The sequence below is a fragment of the Chiloscyllium plagiosum genome, unplaced genomic scaffold, assembly GCF_037043375.1.
Source record: "Chiloscyllium plagiosum isolate Xiang-an unplaced genomic scaffold, Cpla_swu_hap1 HiC_scaffold_31, whole genome shotgun sequence".
NCBI lineage: Eukaryota > Metazoa > Chordata > Chondrichthyes > Orectolobiformes > Hemiscylliidae > Chiloscyllium > Chiloscyllium plagiosum.
The window spans coordinates 50,283,339-50,300,060 of record NW_028270169.1 but is presented as its reverse complement, the minus strand read 5'-3'; the positions used below and the strand labels follow the sequence as shown (position 1 = coordinate 50,300,060).

At 45.6% G+C, this 16,722-nt stretch overlaps 1 protein-coding gene across 1 annotated transcript in view; it reads right to left on the bottom strand.

The window, feature by feature from the left end:
• gas2l2 (growth arrest specific 2 like 2) overlaps positions 1-15,706 on the bottom strand; it is a 90,113-nt gene extending 74,407 nt beyond the window's left edge. The window contains exon 1 of the mRNA XM_043718783.2: positions 15,270-15,706. Coding sequence (XP_043574718.2) covers positions 15,270-15,636 — 367 coding nt within the window. The 5' untranslated portion in view covers positions 15,637-15,706. The remainder of the gene's footprint in view (positions 1-15,269) is intronic.
• Between the last annotated feature and the right edge of the window lie 1,016 nt (positions 15,707-16,722).

Genomic DNA, 16,722 nt, shown 5'->3' with positions numbered 1-16,722 from the left:
TCAACGGGGTAATAATTGACTGGATGTCCAAAAGTCGATGTCAATTTTCTTCAGCAATGGGGACAGACAGCAACACAGAGGCTGAATCATAGGGACTTGAATAATTGTGGGTGTGCCACCACTTCTGGGTCATGCCCAGCCCACAACAGCAGGCAGCCAATCAGGTGGGAGATTGGGCGGGCACCATATTGAAAGAGAATTGCAGAATCATTACAAACCAGGTTAAGCGACCAGATGGCCCATAGAGTCTACAAAGGAGCAGTCTGCCTCGTACCACTGCCCATGCCTTCTCCCTGCAACCCTGCACATTCTTATGTTTTAGATAACAGCCTAGTTCCTTGTGGAGGGTCTGGATTGAATCTGCCAGCAGCACAGTCTCAGACAGTGCATTCTAAAACCAAAACATTCACTGTGAGAGAAGGCTTATCCCCTTGCCTCCAATGCAATTACCTTACATCCACGTCCACTTGTTCTCATTCCAATTCTTCCCAATAGACTCTCAATAACTCCGGACACCTGGTGATTTCAAACACCTCTATCAAATCTCCTCTTTCTAAGGAAAACAATCCCAACGATTCCAAACTATTTATGCAATTGAAGTTCCTCATCTCTGGAATCATTCTCCTGGATCTGGACAGATTGAGCAGCCCACTTGCCCCAGTAATGATTAACTCCCTTCAAAAGAAAAATCATTGCTTCATGTGTCCGTCCCCCTGCTGTTTTCAGAAATGCAGCCTATTCTTGGACAGCAATTTGTTTGGAGCCTTTTTTTCATTTGTTCCAGGCTTCCAGCTGATTTATGCTGAAGTCAGTTTCACTTATCAGGAATACACATCAACACTGTGGGAGAGCGCAGTGCTCATTACTATCATCTTGCGTTCACTAGGAAAAGCATGATTTACCATATTACCTCAGGCTCATCCACATTTTCCACTTTGTTTGCATCTCTTCATGAATTCCGTCTTACTGTTCTATAGTTTGGCTAAAATATTAATTTACTGCAATGTTTTATTTCCCCAGTTTGATCATTAACAGCTCCTCCTTCAATCCTCTGCTCATCCACTTACAGAGCAACATATGGAATGTATTTCTCTTAGCCAAATCCCTCAAGGAATTATATTTGTATATTCTTCCTTTGTTTTCAGTTTTGATAAAGCTGGTAATTCATGTAGCCCCACCCTGAGTCATACTATTTTGGTCCTTTACTGACCTGACTCTTTCTTTAAAAATTCATTTGCGGGATGTGCTTGTCACTGGCTAGGCGAGTATTTACTGACCATCCCTAATTGCCCAGGGGGCAGTTAAAAGTCAACCACATTGCCTTGGGTCATATAGGCCCAACCAGGTAAGGACAGCAGTTACCTTCTCTGAAGGGCATCAGTGAACAAGATGGATTTTTCCCAACAATGGATTTATTCTTAATTAAGGATTTGTACTGAATTCAATTTGCATTGGATTCAAGGTCTACCATCTGCCATGGGAGGATCCAAACCTGGGTGCCCAGAACATTCCCCAGGTCTCTAGATTAACAGCTCAGCAATAATACCACTAGGCCATCACCTGCCCAACGACTAACTGCCTGCTAGTTACAGGACCAATGACTCCCTGACACTGAAATGGACCTGTGCCATGTAGTAATGTTTAATCGAAACCACAAAACAGGCACTAATTGTAACTTCCTCTAGCTTTATTGGCTATCGACTATCACCAAGTGGGTAGCAGCTGGCAGTGGGAGCCTTAAGTGAGGGAAAGGAGGCAGAAACATGGGGGTTTAAGCAACAACTGTTCTCATTGGTGGAAGATTGAATACAAGAGGTGACAGATTTAAGGTAATTGGCAAAAGAAGTAATCCTGATGTGAGGAAAATCCATTTCACATCAGGAGCTACTATGCACTGCCTAAGAGTGTGTGGAGATAGGATCGATCAAGGCATTGAAAGGGAAGTGAATTATCATCTAGAAACGGCAAATGTGTGGGGCTTCATGGAGAGGACTGACACAATGTGAATTAAAAGGGCCAGTGTAAGCAGGAACGTCCTCCTTCTGTTCTGTCGCCAGTCTGTGATTCTACAAGCTGCCTCAATGCATTTCTTCCAGGCACACCCCGAAATTCACCTGCACTGAGCTGGGGAAATTCCAGTTATCATTCTGTGTAGGCCACTCAGCCCCTCAAAGCACTCAATTGCTTCAGATGCAGTTTGCGATTTTCTGCATCTTAGCCTGTGAAACATACCACAAAGACTGGGTTCTTGCTGAGTCAGATATCTTGAAGTTTATTAACAACCCCACCTATTTATACGGTTACCTGAAAACTGTTAATTGCTTGGGGTGACAATGACGCCCTGCCGAAATTACTACCACTGCATTTCACCCACACCACATTAATAACGTTCCATTAAAGCATCAAAATAAGCAAGCGCATACACACATAATCTGTGTTTGATACTTACTGATGTTGCTATACATTATATAACCATGACTAACTGACTGAACATGGATACTACTTTGACTCCGTTACATAGAGAGATGGACCGCAGAGTCATGGAGTCATGCAGCACGGAAACAGTCCAACCAATCAATACCGACCATAATCCCAAACCAAATCAGTCCCACCTGCCACCTCCCGCTTGGCCCACATCCCTCCAAATATTTCTTATTCATGAACTTATCTAAATGTCTTTTAAAAGTTGTAACTACCCACATTCTCTACATCCTCAGTAAGTTTATTCCACACATGAACCACTCTGAGTAAAAAAGTTGCCCCTCGTGTCTTTTTTAAATCTTTCTCCTCTCACCCTAAAAATATGCCCCTGGTTTTGAAATCCCCCACCCTCGAAGAAGGCACCTGCCAATCACTTTGTCTATACCCCTCAGGATTTAATAAAACTCTATAAGGTCACCCCCTCAATCTCCTACGCTCCAGGGAAAGAAGCCCCGGCCTATCCAGCCTCTCCTTATAACTCAAACCCTCCATTCCCTCCTGGTAAATCTTTTCTGAACTCTCTCCAGCTTAATAATATCCTTCCTATAACAGGGTGACCAGAACCGGACACAGTACTCCAGAGAGGTATACCCTAGAACTCCGTGGGAAGCTAGGGAAGTGATTGTTTGTCTATCAATAGCCACAGGTGAGATTCCGGAAGACTGAAGGTTGTCAAATGTGGTGCCACTATTTAAGAAAGGTGGTAAGGACAAGCCAGGGAACTATAGACAGGTCAGCCTGACATCAGTGGGAGGGAAATGAGGGACAGGATTTACATGTTTTTGGAAAGGCAAGGACTGCTTAAGAATAGGCAACATGGCTTTGTGCATGGGAAATAGTGTCTCACTAACTTAATTGAGTTTTTTGAAGAAGTAATGAAGAGGATTGATGAGGGCAGAGCAGTAGACATGATGTATGTGGACTTCAATAAGGCCTTTGACAAAGTTCTGCGTGGTAGACTGGTTAGCAAGTTTAGATCAAATGGAATACAGGGAGAGATAGTCATGTAGATAGGGGTGGCACACTGGCTCAGTGGTTAGCACTGCTGCCTCACAACACCAGGGTCCCAGGTTCAATTCCAGCCTTGGGTGACTGGGTGACTATGGTTAGTAGGCTTGGGGATGACACCAAAATTGGAGGTGTAGTGGAGAGCGAAGAAGTTAATATAGGATATCCATTCGGCATGGACCACTTGAACCGAAGGGTCTATTATAACGCTGTACATCTCTTTGACTCTAAGAGGCTTCACCAATGTTTTGTACAACCTCATTATGACAACCCAGTTCCTACACTCAAAGGTCTCAGCAATGAAGGCAAGTGTGTTAAACACCTCCTTATCCATCCTGTCTACATGTGACACAAACCTCAAAAGAATTATGTACCTGAGCCCCTAGGTCTCTGTTCTACAACACTACCCAAAGCCTTACTTTTAACTGTATAAGCCATGCCCATGTTTGTTTTACCAAAAATGCAATACCTCACATTTATCCAAATTAAACTCCAGAAGGTGAGACGGGTATCTTCATACAGAACTTCAGATGCCACAATGTTATTAGACTGTCATAAATATATAAATCTCTCTGGTCTGGACTCTACGCTACATTAAAACACTCTTAGACAACAAAGTCCTGACAATCTCAATCCTGAATATGCCAACTTTCTCAAAACTCTCGTTTCTTGTGGGTGTGAACGGACTGTTTATGAAAAAATATTCTTCATTTCTCTCCTGACTGACATTCCTCTCATTTCAAGATTCTGTTCCCTTATTCTTGATGAACAAAATAAATTGTTTCTCCACATCTACCCGATTAAAGCTCAACATTTTTAAACATCTCAGTCAGATCACCACTGAAGGAACTACGAGCCATTTTTGTGCTCATTGTCCTCAGAATATTGAGACCTCCTTAATCCAGTGAATCTGGGATGTACCCTCTGCCAAGCAGCTGTAACCTCCTACAGAATCACAGGATTGTAACAACATCGAAGGTGGCCATTTGGCCCATTTGTGACTGCACCAGCTCTCCGACATCTACTCCAACCTTCTTCCCACAACCCTGTACATTCTTGCTTCTCAGATAAACTATCCAGTTCTTCTTTGAGTATGTCGATTGAGGTTACTTCCAGTACTGGCTTTTGGGATGTGGAGCCCAAAACCGAAAGCAGTACATGGGATCTGACTGGTGCACTGAAATCAAAATTCCTTCCTGTTGTGTTGCAGCCCGATAGATAAAAGCAAACTAAGACTTTTTTAGATTAGTTTTGAATCTACCCACAAGCTTTAAATGACTTGTCTGCACCGATTCCGCATAATTTCATTGTTCCTACAATATGTGGCCCACTACTGCATTTGTAATTATAAACTGAAGGACAGTTTAGAAAAATCGCCTTGCACAGCAGCAGTGCCACTTTAGAAATAGGAGACAGAATTATTATTTTTAAAAGAATAACAAAGACCTCTGTCCTTGCGATTTCTTCACTGAATTACAGGAAGGGAGGGACCATTACCCTAGTATGCAGCGCCAACTGAGTGCTCTTTACTGGCCCAGCCTCGACATTAGAGAATAAAACAATAAGGCAATCACCCTCAAAACTTGTATTTATAAAACACCATTAATATGGTAAGACATCCCACAATGCTTTGTAGAAATGTCGAGAAACATTTGACACTGAGCCACATGAAGGCAGAGATGAAAAAATATTTTACAGAGGGTCTTAAAGTAGGAAATGTAAAAGAGCAGAGAGCGTTAGGAAGGGAATGCCTGTGTTGAGGATTTGAAGGCATGGACATCAACAGTGCACTCATTAAAACTAGGATTGCTCAAGAGGTCAGAATTAGAGGAGGGCTGACAGCTTGAGGTGTTATAGGACTGGAGGAAATTTCAGGGATAAAGAGTTAAAAAGAAGATTGGAAGACAACACGATGACCAACTGTATTAAAGACTTTGAGAGAAATAGGTGTTCTATTTCGGAACGGCAGGCGAGCCCCAGATGGACAGAGGAAGCAATTCAAGGGCACCCTCAAGGCCTCAACTAGCAATGTGCAGCTTTCCCGCAGACACCCGGGAATCACTAGTCCAAGAGCGTCCAAGGGGGGAGGGGGAGGAGGAGCATCCGGGAAGGCGTCCAGCAGCTCGACTCAACCCGTCGTCAGAAAATGGAAGCCAAGTGAAAATAGCTAAAGGAGCACACGGCCACGTCAATGCCCCACTCACCCCCTTCCTGGGACCGCCATCTGCCCCCCCCCCCCCCACCACCTAGTGTAACACAGCCTGTGGTAGCCCCATCTGGCTGCTCAGCCACCTACAGACTCACCCTGAGAGCGGACAATAGTCATCCTCATCCACGAGGGACTGCCAATGACGATGATGAAGACTTTACACAGCTCAAGAAGGACAAGGAGAGATAATGCACTGTAGTCCCAGTGAAGAAGGATCCACTTTGATCAAGGACCCTGACAGAAATAGAAACCCCACTGGAAAATTTAAATGTGGAAAGAACTGGAGATTTTCCAAAGTCGACCAATAAAGAGTAAATTAGCGGCAACTTCTGCTGAGTGCAGAAGTTTTAATGTCAAAAGCCGCATTCAAATTTTAAATTGAATTTTAAGATAAAATTTTAATTTGTGTCTTGATGTGATAAAGAGAGACAGGAACTACAGCTTTTCATTTCACACTCATCAGGACTAACCCAAGAATGTCAAATTTCAAATGATCACAACAGTTTATATTAAGAGAGAAAAGGGTGAAAATGACACTCCGCCGGCCACACAATTGAGCAAAATCAGTTAAAAATCACACAACACCAGGTTATAGTCCAACAGGTTTCTGGAAGCTTTCAAAGCGCTGCTCCTTCATCAGGTGGTTGTAAAGCAGGATCATAAGACACAGAATTTATAGCAAAAGATTACAGTGTCGTGCAAGTAAGATGACGTATTGAACAAACCCAGATTGTTGTTAGGTCTTTCATCTTTTAGAATGGGTTACAGGGGTTCACATATTAATGAACTGAAACCTGTAACCCATTGTAAAAGATTAAAGACTTTATAACAATCTAAGCTTATTAAATATATCATTTTACTTGTATGACACTGTAATCTTTTGCTATAAATTCTGTGTCTTATGGTCCTGCTTCACAACTACCTGATGAAGGAGCAGCCTGATTAAGACTGTCCACCCCAGGCCCCTCCACATCAAAGCAAAATGAGGTATGTGTTTCAGAGCCCATGTGATACCGGGTACACAGGTCATATGTCACAGTGATTAACCAATCAAATCAAACACACATACTTTCCATTGTTCACAGTGTATACTGTACAGACATTATTCAATTGGCCTGTGCTTGCAGAAGTCAATAAACCAACTGTTTTCAATTTGATTCCACGATTGGGCAGCACTGGCTGAACAATCTTGAGTGTGTTAATAGCTACACCAACAACCAGTAAATGATAATCACTCAAGCTCATAAGTTAGCTCGCTAACACTTGTTAGAACACAAATTCCTATACAGGCCCATTCTATCCAAATTAAAGGAATCTTTCTTAAAACCTTGCAACTTTTTCAAATTACTTGAGAGGTTGCAGGATATTGAGATTTGTCCTCATAGAGTTAGAGAGTCATACAGATGATCCAACTCGTCCATGCCAGCCAGTCAGACAATCTGACCTCGTCCCATTTGCCAGCATTTAGCCCATTTCCCTCTAAATTCTACGTATTCATACATCCATCTAGATGCCTTTTGTAATTGTACCTGCCTCCACCACTTCCTCTGGCAGCTTGTTCCATACACGCACCACCCTCTGTGTTAAAAAGCTACTCCTCAGGTCCTTTTTAAATCTTTTCCCTCACACCCTGAACCTATGCCCTCTAGTTCTGGACTCCCCCACCCCAGGGAAAAGACCTTGGCTATTTACCCTGTCCATGCCCCTCATGATTTTATAATCCTCTATTAGATCACCCTCAGCCTCCAAAGCTCCAGGGAAAACAGCCCCAGCCTATTCAGCCTCTCCCTACAGCTCAAACCCTCCAGTCCCAGCAACATCCTTATAAATCTTTTTTGCACCTTTTCGAACTTAACAATATGGTTCCTATAGAAGGGAGACCAGAATTGTATGCAGTATTCTCAGAGCGGCCTCACCAATGTCCTGTACATCTGCAACATGACATCCCATCTTCTAGACTCAATGCACTGAACAATGAAGGCAAGAGTGCTAAATGCATTCTTCACCACCCTGTTCACCTGTGACTCCACTTTCAAGGAACTATGCACCTGCGCCCCAGGTCTCTTTGTTTGGCAATACACTCCAGGGCCCTAATATTATCTGTATAAGCCCTGCTCTGATTTGCCTTACCAAAATGCAGCACCTCACATTTATTTAAATTAAACTCCAGCTGCCACACCTCGACCCATTGGCCCATCTGATCAAGGTCTTATTTTATTCTAAGATAACCTCCTTCACTGTCCACTACATCACTTATTTTGATGTCATCCATGAACATACTAACCATGCCTCCTATATTAACATCCACATCGTTTGTATAAATGATGAAACGCAGTGGACCTAGCTCCGATCCTTGTGGAACACAGGCCTCCAGTCCAAAAAGCAACTCTCTACCACCGCCCTCTGTCACCTACCTTCAAGCCAATTTTATATCCAATTTGTCTCCCTCTCCCTGGATCCCATGTGATCTGACTTTACTGACCAGTCTACCATGTGGAACCTAGCAAAACTGGAATCGATGGGAATCGGGGGCAACTTTTCCACTGGACTCACGCTTGGTACACAGGAAGTTGGTTGTGTTTGTTGCAGCTCAGTCATCTCAGCTCCAGGACATCTCTGTTGGAGTTCCTTGGGGTAATGTCATTGAGCCAACCATCTTGAGCTGCTTCATCAATGACTTTCCCTCCATCATAAAGTCAGAAGTAGGGATGTTCACTGATGATTACACAATGTTCAACAGTATTTGGAACTCCTCAGATATTGAAGCAGTCCACGTTCAAATGCAACAAGATCTAAACAATCTCCAGCCTTGGTCTCAAAATTACAAGTAATATTCTCACCACAGGTGTGCCAGGATATGGCCATTGGTAACAAGAAAGAATCTAACCATTGCCTCTTGGCATTCAATGGCAATACTTCAATGTTGAGAGTGTATTGCTGGAAAAGCACAGCAGGTCAGGCGGCATCCAAGAAGCAGGAAAATCGACGCTTCCTGAAGCCCTTCATTAGACCCAAAACATCGATTTTCCTGCTCCTCGGATGCTGCCTGACCTGCTGTGCTTTTCCAGCAACACACTCGCAACTCTGATCTTCAGCATCTGCAGTCCTCACTGTCTCCAAGGCCAAACCACCATTCTCAGTGTCCTAGGGGTTTCCAATGACCAGAAAATGAATTGAACAGGATGCTTGAAAAATCCCAAAGCAGGTAAGGGGTTAGCAATCCTGCAACAGCTAACTCACCATCTGACTCCCGAAAGTCTATCCACCGTCTACAAGGCACAAGTCAGGAGTGTGATAGAATACTTACCACTTGCCTGGATGGGTGCAGCCCCAGCAACATTCATGAAGCTTGACACCATCCAGGACAAAGCAACCTGTTTGACTGGCGTCACATCCATAAACATCCACTCCACTCTCAGTAGCAGCAATGTCCACCATCTACAAGATGCCCGGCAGACATTCACTAAGGTTCCTTAAACAGCACCTTCCAAACCAACAACCTCAACCATCTGAAGACCGAAAGAACTGCAGATGCTGTAAATCAGACACAAAAACAGAAGTGACTGGAAACGTTCAGCAGGTCTGTCAGCATCTGTGAAGAGAAATCGAAGCTAATGTTTCAGGTCCGGTGACCCTTCCTCAGAACTCCGATGCTGCCAGACCTGCTGAGCTTTGACAGCAACCATTAGAAGGCCAAGGGAAGTAGGGACATGGGAACACCACCAATCACAATTTCATTTCCAAATCACACACCACCCGATCTGAAGGTAGATCTCTATTCCTTCAGTGGCACTGGATCAAATCCTGGAATTCTCTAAAGGCAATGTGGATCTATCCTCAGCACTTTGGAACTATAATGCCATTTCTTCACTGTGGTTTTACCTGCACGAAAGGGATCGCTTCAAGTCAAGAAGTTAGCTCTCAACACCTTCTCAATGACAATTCGGAATGGACAACATATGCCGGCCCAGCCAGCGACACTCACGTCCTCAGAATGAATGACATAAAAAACTTACGAACGTTTTTGGTCTTGCACTCAGGAGAACACTCACAAGAATCAAAAAGTAAAGGATAGCAACATTTTGTAGTTGATGAGAAGGGTGAATTTGACCAGTGAAGGCAGGCTTGTAATAGACATTAATAAAGGACCGTCTGACAGATTTCTCAACCAGCATGTCAAGGGCACTGAGCCTATTTGACTGATCCATTTCTAGGGTGAATTTGAGTGCAAGGTGGAGCTCATTAGGATCTATAAGGAAATATTAAAAGGCAGTTACAGATTCAAAAAATAGCAAATATATCATTTACAAATCAGAAGTACGCAAGGGATAGAAGGTTAGGTATTAATCGAAGACATGTTTCTCATGGAACCCAACGAAGATGCTTGCAAGAATTGGACTGAATGGGGATCCCAGAGCAATACCATTTATTTGGGTACACATGCTGTTGTTAAAATTTAACTCAACTGCACAACAACTAGATTAGATTACTTACAGTGTGGAAACAGGCCCTTCGACCCAACAAGTCCACACCGACCCGCCGAAGAGCAACCCACCCAGACCCATTTTCCCTACATTTACCCCTTTACCTAACACTACGGACAATTTAGCATGGCCAATTCACCTGACCTGCACATCTTTGGACTGTGGGAGGAAACCAGAGCACCCAGAGGAAACCCACGCAGACACGGGGAGAATGTGCAAACCCCACACAGCCAGTTGCCTGAGGCGGGAATTGAACCCAGGTCTCTGGCGCTGTGCCACCGTGCCACCCACCTAAATTCATAAGTTCAATGAACATTGACTCACACAATGAAAGTGGATTGACATCACCACAACATAGTTACGCATTGCAAATGTGTATGAGTTCCTTGAGTGGTTTATTGGTGAACAGGCTAGCAATGTCAAACAGGCACATGGACACTGCATTGCTAGCCACATGCAAGACCTCTGTAGGCATCACAATATGAAGGAATCCTTCACTGTGTAAGTGGAGAAGTTGTTCAGAATTAGTTGTAGTTATTCACCATAGCATTAGGCCAATTCATGTCCAAGCTGGACCGAAGGGTATGTTTCCATGCTGTATGACTCAATGACTCGATGGTAATTCGATAGATTTGTATTCTTGCAAACAGTCCTCTTGAGTGCAAGTAGAAAAGCTTGGAAAAAACGTATCTATCCAGCAATTTTGTACTCAGAATGCTCTTAAAATCCACCACTTTGACCAAGCTTCAAACACCATATGAAATAGGAACAGCAGGAGACTGTTTGTGCCCCTCGAGTCTGCACTTGTATTCAAGAGGATTGTGGCTGATATGGCATTTCTCCCATCTCCTTTCCAGCCCTCTTCCTGTAACTGACTCCCTGACTGATCAAGGATCCATCTCCTTCAACCTTAAATATACTGCCCGCACAGCTCTCTCTGGCAAGTACTTCCAAAGACTCTCAACTCTCTGAGAGAAGAAATTCCTCCTCATCTCAGTCTTCATCTTGTCCTAGACTCTCCCGTGAAAGGAAACACCCCTCAGCACTTACCCTGTCAAACTTCTTAAAACTCACATGTTGCAATGAGATCACATCTCATTGTTCTAAATTCCAATGAATCATAGAATCCCTACAGTGTGGGAACAGACCCTTCAGCTCAACAAGTCCACACCGACCCTCCAAAGAGTATCACATCTAGACCTATTCCCCTCTTACCCTACACTTACCCCTGACTAATACACATCTCTGAACACTATGGGCAATTTAACGTGGCCAATCCATCTGACCTGCACATCTTTGGATTACAGGAGGAAATCCACGCAGACATGGGGAGAATGAGCAAACTCCACACAGACAGTCACTCGAGGCTGGAACTGAACCCGGGTCCCTGGCGCTGTGAAACAGCAGTGCTAACCACTGAGCCACCTTGAGTAGAGTCCCAATCTGTTTAACCTCTGCTCATAAGACCACCCCTACCAGGGGTGGTTCAAGAGAACTTCCTCTGAAGTGCTTCCAATGAAATAATATCTTTCCTGAAATAAAGGGACCAAAACTGCTCACAGTACTCTAGTTGTAGTCTCACCAGACTAGTAGATTTGCAGCAAGACTTCCCTACTCTTACACTCTAAACGCCTTGAAATAAAGGCCAACATTCCCTTAACCTTCCTGATTCCCTGCTGCCCCTGGTGCGAGCTTTCTGTGTTTCATGCACGAGTTCCTGCTTTCTGCAGTTTATTCTCCATTTTAAAAGACATTCTGTTCTTTTGTTCTCCCTTCCTTTGGGGAGGCACGGTGGTTCAGTGGTTAGCACTGCTGCTTCACAGCACCAGGGACCACTCTCTGTGTGGAGTTTCCACATTCTCCCCGCGTCTGCGTGGGTTTCCTCTGAGTGCTCCAGTTTCCTCCCACAATCCAAAGATGTGCAGGTAAGGTGGATTGGCCATGCTGAATTGCCCATAGTGTTCAGTGATGTGTGGGTTAAGTTCATTAGTCAGGGGTAAAGATAGGGTGGGGGAATGGGTCTGGGTGGGTTACTCTTCGGAATGTCGGTGTGGACTTGTTGAGCCAAAGGGCCAGTTTCCACACTGTAGGGATTCTATGATTCCAAAATGATTAAGTTCACATTTCCCACATTAGCCTCGATGTGCCAATGTTTTTCCTACTTATGTTTAGTCACTCCCACAAATTTGACAGAGATTTTTATCTGATAACACTCTGGTGAAGTAGCTAGGGATGTTTTTTGATGTCAGACACACTGAAACCCAGTTTTGGGGAGTAAGAATTTCCTCCAATTAAATAGCAGTAAGAAATCTTTTCTTCTGCCCCCTTGGAAATCTGTACTCAATAATAGAACATAAAACTTAGAAAAGTACAGCACAGAACAGGCCCTTTGGCCCACAATGTTGTGACGAGGTTTATTCCTAATGTAAAATATAATGACTTAACCTACTCACCCCTCAACTCACTGCTATCCATGTGTATGTCCAGCAGTTGCTTAAATGTTCCTACCCCCCTCACCCAGGAGATTGTCAAGTGTCAATTCAAATCCCAGCTCAAAACTTGATGACCAAGGAGGTGGGGTTCATAACACTGTCAAACAAAGCAACTTGTAAATCATTCCAGCACACACCAAGGAATGTGGAAAGAGTGCGAGAGATTCTTGATCAGCGTGGGATGGAGAGAAAATTGGAACCTTTACCATCACTATCTATACCTGCAGCGCACAACATGTGTGTAAAAGTGTACATTATCACAGCCCGTTAGGGATTCTGGACGGCCAGTACAGATCAGATCAGCGTCAATAGAATTCCAACCTTCGAAATCAGCCTCCTTACCTAAGGTGGAGATCAGTATGCTGCTGGTCAGACAGAACCCAAGAAGCAGGTTTAACCTTCCATGATGCACCTTTGCAACACTCCGTCACGTTCTCTCACTGGCTTCAAGCAGACTGACAACGAGGGACTGCTGCTCAGCTGGAAGCAACTTTTTTCACGTGAGACATCAAACCAAGTCCTGCCAGCCTCCTCAAGAGGATGCAAGATCAGCCTTAAAGCCCAAACTCATTGATCAAGCTGACTAATTCCACCGCAAGTTGTCAGGTGTCACGTTTTGCTTCATTTTGCTGCTGTGAAGCCTCAGCGCTGTTTCATTACATTAAGGTCACTGTGTAAAACAGTTGTTGTGAAATCTTCACGAGATTATTTCAACAGTTGAATGGGGGAGTTGTGTCTGCTGCCCCTGTTAAAGTTGATCTCTCTACATAACGGTAAAAACAGTTTATCCAATCATTTGTCATGTTTCTGTTTGGAAGCCCTTGCTGTGAACAACCCAACACCTATATTCCTTACATTGCAACAATGCCAATACTCCAGCTGGCCAAGAACACACTGGGGTGGTCTGAGCTAAGAACACTGCCACATAAATGCAATTTCCTTTCGTTTCTTTACTCATATTTTGCTGAAATTAAGTCAATTTAATGCCAACATAAGAAGCAAGACAGGCTATATCTGTGGGGACAAGGTGGGAGGATTTAGGTTTCAGATGAATGAAGGAAAACAAAGGTGGAGGTAGCAATCACACCTATTGTGATACTTACAACAGTCAAATAGCCTAACAGCACTTTCCTTTATTGGCCAAGGTATAGAATACAAAAGCAGGATGTAATGGTGGAACTGTAGAAAACACTGGTTTGGAGGCAGCTGGTGTTTTGGGTACACTTCTGATCACTTTATCACAAGGAGGACAGAATCGTTCTGGAGAGAGTACAGAGCAGATTTACAAGCTTGTTACCAGAGCCTGAAACCTGCGGCGACAAGGCAAGATTGGACAGGCTCGGGTCATTTCACCTTTGAGCAGGGGAGGTTGAGGGATAACTCAATTGAGGTGTTCAAAGTTATGAGGGGCCGGGGTAGACTCAACAGGAAAGGCCTGTTGTCCCTGGGGAAGGGGGCATTCACTGGGGTGGGAGGGGCACAGATTTAAGGCGATTGCTAGACAAATTAGTGGGGATATGAAGAAAATCAATTACGCGGAGAGGGGCACAGATTTATGTAATTGATAGAATGATTAGAGAGAACTTCTTTTACTTGCTCGTGTGATGAGGACATTGCTGGCTCGGCCAGCATTTATTGCTCACCCCTAATTGACCAGAGGGCAGTTAAGAGTCCATCACGTTGCTATGGTCTGGATTACATGTAGGCCAGACCAGATAAAGGTGGCAGTTTCCTTCCCCAAAGGGCTTTAGTGAACCAGATGGGTTTTACTGACAATGGGTTCATGGTGTCATTATTCGACTCTGAATTCCAGATGTTGATTGAATTCAAATTCCACCATCTGCCGTGGCGGGATTCGATCCCAGGCTCCCTGAGCATTGCCGGGTCTCTGGTATAACAGTCCAGCGACAACACGATGAGATCACTGAGGAAAAGCTTTCTCGGGGAGGGACACAGATTGAAGAAGTGGTTCGAAGGGGACAGGACGGAAATCTTTTACAGCAGTGAAAGGCAGAAATGTTCACTGGATCTACATCTAAAGCTCCTGCAAAACCACAGACCAGCTTGGAATAAGGTTAAAGATCAAGTTCGGCTATAACCGGGAGTTGTGTGATTTTTAACTTTGTCCAACACAGGCACCTCCGCATCAGAGTAGAATACACAGTCGAGCAAACAGTTGGTAGCTAGTACTTTATTATAGAAGAGAATCCCTACAGTATGGATACAGGCTCTTTGGCCCAACAAGTCCGCACTGACCCTCCAACGAGTATCCCACCCAGACCCATTCCCCTACCCTATTACCCTACAATTACCCCTGACTAGTGCACCTAACCTACACATTCCTGTGACACTAAGGGCAATTTAGTAAGGAAACCCACGCAGACGCGGGGAGAATGTGCAAACTCCACACAGACAGTCGCCTGAGGCTGGGATGGAACCCAGGCGCTGTGAGGTTGCAGTGCTAACCACTAGGACACCATGCTGTCCCCATTGTTGAGGGCTGTACCTTGACAAAGTCAAGGGTTGACTTGGAGGATGAGACAGAGACAGAGACAGAGAGAAGGAAGGAGCTGTTGGAGAAAGTTACACAATCACCTTGGATCTCTAGTTCCTTGCGGCACCAGTTGATGAAGTTGGAGATGTTGTCCCGGGCCTGGAAAGTGCCGGGCTGGGCTGAGGTGGTGTAGGTGACCCCGGCCTGGGGCAGCTTCAGCTTGGACAGGAGCTGGGGGTATTCCCGGGAGAAGTCCATGGCCACTCTGGTCACATTGTTGGCGTGAGTGCACAGGAGGCAGCCGGTCTGCAGTGCATCCAGCAGCCCCTGGGCATCCAGCTGCAGCCCATACAGCTCATGCAGCCACTCGGCCAGGTCTTCCTTCATGGCTAGCAGGTACTCCCCACTGGATCGGAACGGCCGGATACTCTTGGCGGTGGCCGACTGGATGTTGTGAGCGTTGGCCATTCCCCCGGGGGTGAAGGAGGTTGAGTTTAGTTCACAGCCAGACCCCCTCAGGAGGGTTGCAGGGACTCCTGATGCCCCCCCACCTTGAAAGCAGAGCCCCTTCCCTGCGATCCACAAACTTCTCCCCCCAAACTCGCTGCCCGGGCTCCTGGAGAGACGTCTGCTAAGGCAGCCTCACCTCCCGCCCCCCCGCGTCCCGGGCTCGGTGTTTACAGCCACATCTTTGTGTTTCCAACCGATCCCTCTCCCTAGCGACGGGAAAGCCGTCCCTCCCCCTTCCAGGGTTAACTCGTGCCTGCCCGGGACCGAGTGTAATCACACACACAGCATCTCCCTGAGAACCCAGTTCCTGCTCTCGGGGCACCTCGTCCTCCACAGCTCTCATTCTCTCTCTCTCTCACTCACACACACACACTCTGCTCTTCCCCTCCCTGCTTCCAGTTTCTCTCCCTTCCTCACCCCTGGTCAGTTTCTCTCCCTACCCCACCCCTGGTCAGTTTCTCTCCCTACCCCACCCCTGGTCAGTTTCTCTCCCTTCCTCACCCCTGGTCAGTTTCTCTCCCTTCCCCACCCCTGGTCAGTTTCTCTCCCTTCCTCACCCCTGGTCAGTTTCTCTCCCTACCCCACCCCTGGTCAGTTTCTCTCCCTTCCCCACCCCTGGTCAGTTTCTCTCCCTTCCTCACCCCTGGTCAGTTTCTCTCCCTACCCCACCCCTGGTCAGTTTCTCTCCCTTCCCCACCCCTGGTCAGTTTCTCTCCCTTCCCCACCCCTGGTCAGTTTCTCTCCCTTCCTCACCCCTGTACAGTTTCTCTCCCTACCCCACTCCTGGTCAGTTTCTCTCCCTTCCTCACCCGTGGTCAGCTCCTCTCCCTTCCCCACCCCGGTCAGTTTCTCTCCCTTCCCCACCCCTGGTCAGTTTCTCTCCCTTCCCCACGCCTGGTCAGTTTCTCTTCCTCTGCAATGTGTTTCTCTCCCCCTTATATTGATCAATATCTCCTTCTTCTCCCACCTCCACCCCCACCCACACCCTCACCCCCACCACCCTGTCACATTCTTCCTCCTCCACCATAATAATCTGGTCAATTT